At 39.6% G+C, this 9,949-nt stretch overlaps 1 protein-coding gene across 1 annotated transcript; it reads left to right on the top strand.

Annotated features, from left to right (window-relative positions):
* Positions 1-3,915: 3,915 nt before the first annotated feature.
* On the top strand, positions 3,916-7,040 carry LOC139375536 (uncharacterized). The gene is made up of 3 exons (XM_071117366.1): positions 3,916-4,364; positions 4,635-5,060; positions 6,791-7,040. Exons 1-3 carry the CDS (start codon positions 3,916-3,918, stop codon positions 7,038-7,040), a joined length of 1,125 nt encoding a protein of 374 aa, XP_070973467.1.
* The last annotated feature ends 2,909 nt before the right edge of the window (positions 7,041-9,949 follow it).

Here is a 9,949-nt window from a genome sequence, read left to right as displayed (position 1 = left end):
TTTAATTGCTTTCCCGATGTCTCGACTGACATACACACCAGGCCCAAGTTCTTCTCTTGATGGTGTGAAACCATTCTTCTTTATCAACTCTGTAGCCTCTTTTGTGGTGCCGTGGAACATCACATATTCTTTGTGATCCTCTGGATGCTCATTGGTCTCAAGAATGTTTTCTAAGTAGTATGGTGAATTTGTTTTGTTTTTCTGCTTGGTGTACCCCTTCAACGCCATAATAATCAAACTGCAGCTGAATACACCTCTGACAAATGAGCTGTAATCCCCAAAACTATTTTTAAGGCCTAGCCATTTTGCAAATGATTTAGGCTGGAACCGTTAAAGCAAATTGTAATGTTTAAATAACTATTCAACGTATCCAGAATCAATGTTACAATAGTATTAGAATAGCATTATAACATTCGAAAGTAAAGACTGGTAAACAAAACAGTATTTGACTTATATCGAGTGTTCAATAATAAGACAGCTAACTTCTAGTGTTTCAAATAACATTATTCTCACCCGCTAAAGTAACAGACGAATGCAGGACTATACCGTATGTGAGGGTTTCCTCCCACTCAAGTTTCATTTCCTGGTTCTTGAGGAAAACGTTAGGTTTTCTGTTTCTTTGTAAGTAAAAACCACACCCACTCACGTTAGAATCTAATCTAATGGGTACATGATCATGAACATATGTGAAACGTCATGCCGTATTAAGACCTCTGGAGCGTTTTAAAATTGCAATGCGGACACCTTTGACAAATACATTGACGTTTTTTGTCTTTATACAGGACCAGTCAAAAGTTTGGCACGCCTACTCATTCAAGGGTTTTTCTTTATTTTTTACTATTTTCTACATTGTAAAAAAGTAGCGAAGACATCAAAACTATTAAATAACACATGGAATCATGGTCACCAAAGAAGTGTTAAACAAATCCAAATATATGTTATATTTGAGATTCTTCAAAGTAGCCACCCTTTGCCTTGTATATCAGACTACGATCAGAATCAGTAATGTGTTGTCGATCTAAACAGTGATCACACAACCACTGTCTGCGACTAACAGGAAGACACCGTTGATACGTCTATGGAAGGCACAACATTGACCAATATTATCAATATATTTCTACACCACAGACGCTGTACATTAATAAAACCTGTTTGGATTTTGTGGAGGTAAAACACTCAAACAGTATAGGGAACTTCTACAGTTTATTTGAGATGTATTATAGGAAGAAAACCCTTCTTTAAACAAGGTATGATCATTGATACACGTTCATTATCAAGTAAATATGATTGATTATATTTCTAAAATATATGATAAGGTTATATGATTGATTGCACATCAATTCCCATATCAAATCCTCAGCCTTTTGTGAGCCTATTTTGCTCCTTCTTACTGTGGACTGTTGCTGCATCATGCTGGACATTTGAACCATCCACTTCTGACACCGAAAATCCAGAAGAAAACCCTCTTGGGGTTCCAGACACTAAGACAAGAGTAGCTTAAGGGACATTTCAAAGTGTTTCAACTTCATTTTCATCATCTCCAGCACCACCCCAACATCAACATGCAGGGTGTGAAAATTGCACATTTCTATGTTTTGTAGTTTAAAAAAAAGATGTTTCCAATGACATCATCAACCAATTAGTAGAGAATTATTAGGCAACGTCTACTCATTATTTGTTAAAATCACACAAACGCACACCGATGACGTCATCTTTTTTACCACAAAACATAGAAACATGCCATTTTCTCATATGTTGTTGATGTTGGGGCAGTGCTGGAGATAATGAAGTTGAAGCATTTTGACGTTGCCCATTAGAGTCAGAGTGGATGCAGTACCACCCCAAGGGGAAGACCTGGCACATTGAGTATGACACTGCCTGGGTTTTACCTGGTGTTGGCATGGTGCCGAGCAACCAAGAGGAGGACTGTGTTTACGACCCAAAATGAATCATGAAGGGAACCATAGAGAACTTGTCATTCTGAATAATCCTGTTGAAGTGCAAAATACAGGTAACTGCCAAAATAATAGAAACAGTTGAGTAAATGAGGGGTACAAACTATATTGAAACCAGGTGCTTCCACACAGGTGTGGTCCCTGAGTTAACGAATCACTTAACATTCCATCATGCTTAGGGTCATGTATAGTATAAAAATGCTGGGCCATTATTTTGACTACCATGGCGATGCCCCCATCCACAGGGCACTAGTGGTGACGTAATGGTTTGATGAGCATGAAAACAATGTAAACCATTTGCCCTGGCCGTCTCAGCCACCAGATCTCAACCCAATTGAACACTTATGGGAGATTCTGGAGCAACGCCTGAGAGAGCGTTTTCTACCACCGTCAACAAAACACCAAATTATGGAATTTGTCATGGAAGAATGGTGTCACATCCCTCCAGTAGAGTTCCAGACACTTGTAGAATCTATGCCTGGGTGCATTGAAACTGTTCTGGATCGTGGTGGCCCAACACCCCATTAAGACACTTTATGTTGGTGTTTCCTTTATTTTGGCACTTACCTGTACAATACTGCACTTAAATATATAATGCACTTTAAAATAATGTACCTACTGGACAAAATGTATAATATTAGTCAATAGGTGTCTTCTATAGACTAATAGTATCTTCAATTTAGTCGCAAATGACAGCTGTGTACTCACTGTTCAGATTGACTCAACAACTGATCTTAGTCTGATGTATAAACACTACAGACATCAATTTACTGGTCAAAGGTGTCAGCATTGCAATTTCAAAATGCTCCAGACGTCTTGCTGGTGTAAGATGTACCAGACATGTTTATGTACCCATTAGATTGGGCTTCTTTCTCATTTGAGTTGGCGTGGTTGCTTTTCACTAGCAAAGAGTTATCCTGGTCATAAATATGGATGGACTTTGCTCTCTCTCTCTAATTAGAATTTGAGAGAGAGGGGGAGGGGGGAGAGAGCGAGGGAGAGGAAACCGAGGGGAAACGAGAACTAAACTCTGTCATATAATCCTGAATTAGTCTGACTGGTTGGTTGAATCTGATTCCACAGTAGCAGGTAAGGATGACCAAATTATAATTTGACTTTTTAGAAAGTTGCTTATTAGCTACTTCACAAATGTTAACATCGCATTGAAAAATTTAAATCACAAGCCAGAGGATATAATCCAATATATAGTATTTTCTATAAAAGTGAATGATACAATAGAGATTATCTGAATTATAATGTATTTATAAAATTACAAACAAGTTTCAAGTGCTTGTAACATACCAAGTACATTGTGCACTATTGACGTATTATTCATGTGAGCCAAAGAAATATACTAAGGCAACACAGTAGTTGGCAAAAGCATGTGACATTTCTGAATTAGTAGCCTGGATAAAGTCTATTTGTGGTCGACATGTTGCCCTTTATAATTCTTATTTAATTGGCAAGTATTACAATGTGCAGGCGGAGTCTCCTTTTATTACACTTCAGGTTACTTCCACAGGGCCTTCAGAAAGTATTCATACCTCTTGATTTATTCCACATTTTGTTGTGTTGCAGACTGAATTCAAAATCAATTAAGTAAATAAAAAATCTATTTGGAATGTCAAGGCAAAGGGGGTGCGAATACTTGTGTAAATGAGATATTTTAAATATTTTCAATAAGCTTGCTAAAATGTCTAAAAACATGTTTTCACTTTGTCATTATGGCGTATTGTGTGTGTAGATGGGTGAGAGAGAAAAACATTGAATCAATTTTGAATTCAGGCTGTAACAACAACATGTGGAATCAGTCAAGAGGTATGACTACTTTCTGAAGGCCTTGTAGGAGATCTAAATCGTTACTACAGGATTGCAGAAGTTTGTATATTCATAAAAGCATATTTTGCTACAGGTTCTCACAGCTAGAATCATCATGTTGACTAGGGCTTGCCTGAGGAAAATGAAACCAAACTCTCCATACTTAGACAACTTTCTCGACACTGGTGAACATCCTGAGGATCAACGAACATATGTGATGTTCCATGGCACCTCAGTAGAGGCTGCAGAGCTGATTAAGAAGAATGGCTTCATACTATCAAGAGCAGATATCAGCATGCTTGGTGCTGGTGTTTATGTTACACGGGACATTCAAAAAGCCTGTGAATACCCCCTTGGTGTTTCCAACTCTAAGAGAAGAGTACTAAAAGTCAGAGTGGATGTAGGGAAGGTTAAGATCATAGACCAGCAGGATCACCCCATGCAGAAGACCTGGCATACCGAGCATGGATATGACACCGCCTGGGTTCCACCAGGTGTCGATATGGTAGAAAGCAACCGACAGGAGAACTGTGTCTACGACCCAAAGAGAATCAAAGTCATGGAGGTCATGAAAGTAAACAAAAAGACCATGTAAGTATGAAAGAGACTGTTGTAGTGCAAACCCTCTGATTGGTTTTACCTGTAATGATGCAATAGATATAATTCTAGATCTTTCTAACGGATTTGTTTTTAGAGCCTAGTTTGGGAGGTCAGATGACCAGGAATTTAAAAAAACTAAATTTCCCCAATGACCTAAAAATCAAGTCTCCTTTAACAAATCATTATTTTAAATAAACTATGTGAAGATTGGAAGCTAATATAATATCATATTGAAGCAAAAACGGTCTGCTTGTCTTACAGATCTAGATACCGTCATCTTCAGAGTGGAGTCTCCCCTGAGGACAGCCACGTCTATGTGATGTATCATGGAACATCAAAACAGATTGCTGTGGATATACAGAGAAATGGATTCAAACCTTCCAAAGATGGCATGCTTGGTGCAGGTGTTTACCTCAGTCGAGACATCCGAAAAGTCATTAAATACCCCATTGGGGCCGATGACTCAGACAAGATGGTTCTGAAAGTGAAGGTGGATGTTGGCAAGGTTAAGATCATTAACAAACAGGATCACGACATGCAATACAACTGGCACACTAAGCATGGGTATGACACTGCCTGGGTTTCACCTGGTGTTGGCATGGTGAATAGCGACCAAGAGGAGGACTGTGTTTTCGACCCAAAGAGAATCACAGTGCTGACAATGCTGAAAGTGTCCACCATGAAAATGTGAGTGATATTGAGCCACAGTCAGTACCTTATCACAATGGAAGTACCCCTACAGTAGAAGGCTTGAAGGGCACTTAGTGTGAGTTCCACTATACACACATGCAGGTTTTAATTGAGACAGCTTGTATTCTATTCTGTTTCCTGCAGGTTAAACCCGTCACTGTAGAACTGATGGCGTTCTGCATTCAGTGGGAGCATCCAGCATCACCTCATGGTCACCAGAAGAGGATGGTTAGAATCAGACGGACCCACATGATGCAGTTCATAGGAAGAAGAAGCTATATTTTGCAGGCCAACAAGATGATTTCACATGTCAATCTATATGCAATCAATCATTTAACCTCATCATATTAAATATTCATATTTACGTGATGTAAATAATGCATGTGTAACAATGATCCTCGTTCCTATAATAAATCTCAAATAAACAAGTTTCACACATTGTTTGTTGTCTTTTCCCCCCCTCCGAATTCCAATCAGTTAATCTATTGAAGTATCTGTGCTGCGGAAATATATGAACTAATTTAGTCAATGTTGCGTGTCTTCCATAGACTTCCATAAACAGAGTTCTCACTGTTTGCGGAAGGTGTCAGCCATTTTGAAATGCTCAGATTGGGATACCATATATGTTTTTAGTTCGGTATTCATTAGACTACCTCTACTATCTGAGTGGGTGTTGTTGCTTTCCCCTTACATAGAGGCATCATGGTTCTACATTCCGAGGGACTACTATGCTCTAGGTCAGCGATCATCAACTAGATTCAGCCGCAGGTCCCATTTCTTTCTTGAACGGATGGTCGGGGGGCCGGAACATAATTACAAATCATTTGTAGACTGCAAATTGACCGCAAGAAGCACAAACAAATATGTTCGACTAAAACATAATTACAAACCTCTATTATACATGGAAATACCTTAGAACAGATTTCACAAATGAAAATCACTTGGAGCTGATTTGCTGGTGTTTTTACAGTCTTTTATGTCCAACCATTTAACTGGGCCACCAGTTGGAGATCCCTGCTCTGTGTGCCTTATCCATCTCTATAGAGACAAGCGTTGTAACCAGGAAATGAAATCAGTAAAGCACTCTGTATGAAGCACTACTGTAGGTTTCCTAAGAATACAGTATAATAATCCTGCATTTGTCAAGTAATAGCAGGTAAGAAAAATATCCTGTAATTCTAGACAAATGAACAGTCTTGTTATTGACTAGTGGAAAGCATAGTAGCGAGATCAGTAAGAAGCACTGTTTCCTAAGCATACACAGTATAATAAACAACAGTCTTTATTAAACAGTCTTGTTATTGGACACTTATCTTAGATATATTAAACAAACCCTGTTTACAAAGTACATTTATATGTAAGCATGATAATGTTACAACACTTGTAATATTACTGTAACAATAGTGATTCAGCATATTGTTATTTTCTAAACATCACTATTTGGTGTAACAGTTTCAGTTAAAGGACTATTTAATATTACAATGTGTTATTGTGCATTGTATTGGCTTATAATACAGTTCATCTCAGCAGAGGTGTATCCAGTTGCAGTTTGGTTTCTAGTTTATGGCTAACTCCACATACTACATCAACTTCCTAGACAGCAACACACTTCCTGAAGACCAGACAGAATATGTGATGTTCCACGGCACCACAACAGAGTTGATTAAGAACAATGGTTTCACACCAAGTGCAGACTAAAGTGTTCTTGGAACTGGTGCCTATGTTAGTTGGGACATTCTAAAAGCCATTGAAACCCCCCCTGGTGTCCCCTACTGGGAGAAAAGAGTACTTCAAGTCAGAGTGGATGTGGGGAAGGTTATTATCATAGAGAAGAAGAACCACCCCAAGCAGAAGACCTGGAACACTGTGCATGGCTATGACACTGGCTGGGTTCCACCTGAGGTTGGCATGGAAGAGGAGGACTGTGTCTACAACCCAAAGATAGTGAAAGGTCATGGAAATAACTTGAAAGTATGAAAGACTGTTGAAATACATTGCAAGCCATTTTTCTTGTTATTACCTGCGATGGTATGGGGTGGTACGTGACAACTTCACAGTAGAGCAGTGATTCCATTTGGTGATGAATTGTAAAAATATTTTACTCCCCCTTCCTCAGTCAAACAACAAAATAATTTGCCTACAATATGAAATAATGTAACATACCTACAAATGCAATATCTAATTTCAGCAAATACTGTCTGTTTTACTGATCTAAAAACAATCATGTTAAGAGTAAAGTCACCCCTGAAGGTTGCCGTGTCTACGCCATGCATGTTGAAACAACAAAACAGTCTGCGGTGACACTACAGAGATATGGCTTCACACCATCCAGAGATGGTATGCTTGTTGCTGGTGTCCGAAAAGCCATTAAATACCCCATTAGGTGTTCCTGAATCCAACAGGGGGGTTCTGAAACTAAGGGTGGATTTTGGAAGAGTTCTGATCATAGACAATTACCACTTGTTCTGACTCTGCCTGGCTACCAGCAGGTGTTGGGACGGTGCAGATCAACCAAGAGGAAGACTTGTGTGTCTACAATCCAAAGACAATCAAAGTGTGGGCAATGACATTGTGAATATTATTGATTATATTTCTGAAGTATTTGTTATGATTGTTACATGAATAATTGCATATTGCAAAAGGTGGCCTGAGTAGGCCTATTGTGAAATATAGCCTTAATTAGTGAATATGATCTATTCACTCATTAACGCATGGTGACGTCACCATGGAAGGCCAGAACTCCATCCCACCAAAACAGTCTTCTCAAACAGCTCTTACATTACCACTGAATGCACAAAACATTATGAACACCTGCTGTTTCCATAACATTAACAGATGTTTAAACCTTGAGACAACTGAGATATAGATTGTGTATGTCTGCCATTTAGAGCGTGAATGGGCAAGACAAAATATTTAAGTGCCTTTGAACGGGGTATGGTAGTAGGTGCCAGGTGCACCGGTTTGTGTTAAGAACTGCAGCGCTGCTGGGTTTTTCACAATCAACAGTTTCCCGTGTGCATCAAGAATGGTCCACCACCAAATGGGCATCCAGCCAATTTGACAACTGTGGGAAGCATTGGAGTCAACATGGGCCAGCATCCCTGTGGAACGCTTTTCCACACCTTATAGAGTCTATGCCCTGATGAATTGAGTCTGGATGGCTGAGGGCAAAAAGCAGGGTGCAACTCAATATTAGGAAGGTCCTCTTAATGTTTTGTATACTCAGTCTATAAAACACAGGAGTATCACGTTTTTGACTGCGCTGGGCCTTTAAGATGTCCATACCAAAGACCATTTAGCCATTTCATATAGAATTTTAGGACTCCTGTAGGGGGTGCTATAGCCCATAGAAACACATTGAATAACACATTCACTCACGGCAAAACAGATGGTAAAAAAATGTCATAACAAGGAAGTATGTTTTGAAACATGTTTCCTGTATCTGAGAGATATAAGAAAGCTCAGGATATTTTTTATGTGTAATAAAATGTGGAATGGCTCTATTCACCTCCAGTCATTTTTACCACAAAGTCACTGAATGACCGTCTGACTAGTCCTGTGAAGCTTGTGGGCGTTGTAGAGAAATAACGGACGACACTGCAGCTGGAGCCTCAGTCAGCACACCTGCCTAGCCAAGGGCCACAGGCCCCTTCACTAGACCAGCAGCAGCCAGAACCCCGGCTGACCCAGCATTCGTCGGCCCTCCAGTCCACTCGGCAGCCTCAGCGACGCCATCTATCCTCATCCAGGGTCCTCCAGTTCCTGCACTAGTGGGACAGCACACCTCGGGCCTGCTCTCCAATGCTGGATTGTGGCCCTCCTCTGTTGGGGAGACACCACCAGCACCTGACTGGAAACCTGCTGCCTCCAGAGTGCAGCCGTGGACTAGCCATGCCATGGAGTACTTGTCATATGGACACTTTCAACACTGTCCCCTGGCTACTGCTTGCTGCTGATGGGGTGGACCTGCCTTGGCCAAATGGACTTCATATTGACATTGGAGCAGGGAATTCTTTATTTTTGTAAATATGATACTCATACGTAGGGGTGGCAGTTACGAATTCCCTGCCGGTGAGCTCAACCTGAACTCAGTGGTAGATGTAGTATAGTAAATGTAAATCCGAGACACTCCATATAGTGTATGTTACGTTTCATATGGTATGTATTACATTGAACACAAATGTAAACGCAACATGTAAAGTGTTAGTCCCATGTTTCATGAGCTTAAATAAATGATTACGGAAATGTTCCATATGCACAAAAAGCTTATTGCTTTAAAATGTTGTGCAAAAATTAGTTTACATCCCTGTTAGTGAGCATTTCTCCTTTGCTGACATAATCCATCCATCTGACAGGTGTGGCATATCAAGAAGGTGATTTAACAGCATGATCATTACACAGGTGCACCTTGTGCTATGGACAATAAAATGACAAATCTAAAATATCCAGTTGTATCACACAACACAATGCAACAGATGTCTCAAGTTTTGTGGAAGTCCATCATCCATTTCGTATGATATATTACAAATTACAATTTGTTGTGGCTAACGCTAGCTAGGCTAGAGTTAAGGTTAGGATTAGGAGCTAGTTTAAAGAGTTAAGGTTAGGGGTTAGGGGAAGGGTTAGCTAACATGTTAAGTAGTTGAAACATTTCTAATTAGTTAAAGTAATCTTTGATGAGATTCGAATTGCACACATTTTGGATTGCAAAATGTGTGCATATTTTTCAAACATTCACTATGGGTTTTTACAAAGTGCAGGCCAAGCCATTCCATCAGAAATTCAGAACGTGTCATCTGACAGCTAGATATACCTACTTACATTTTGGAAGCTAATAGGTTGCATTTAGTTAAAATATGAGTCATAATAATTGTAATCAGAAGATA

Source organism: Oncorhynchus clarkii, chromosome 19 (genome assembly GCF_045791955.1).
Source record: "Oncorhynchus clarkii lewisi isolate Uvic-CL-2024 chromosome 19, UVic_Ocla_1.0, whole genome shotgun sequence".
NCBI classification, from domain to species: Eukaryota; Metazoa; Chordata; class Actinopteri; order Salmoniformes; family Salmonidae; genus Oncorhynchus; species Oncorhynchus clarkii.
The sequence above is the reverse complement of the archived record's forward strand: the minus strand, read 5'-3'. Positions and strand labels throughout refer to the sequence as shown.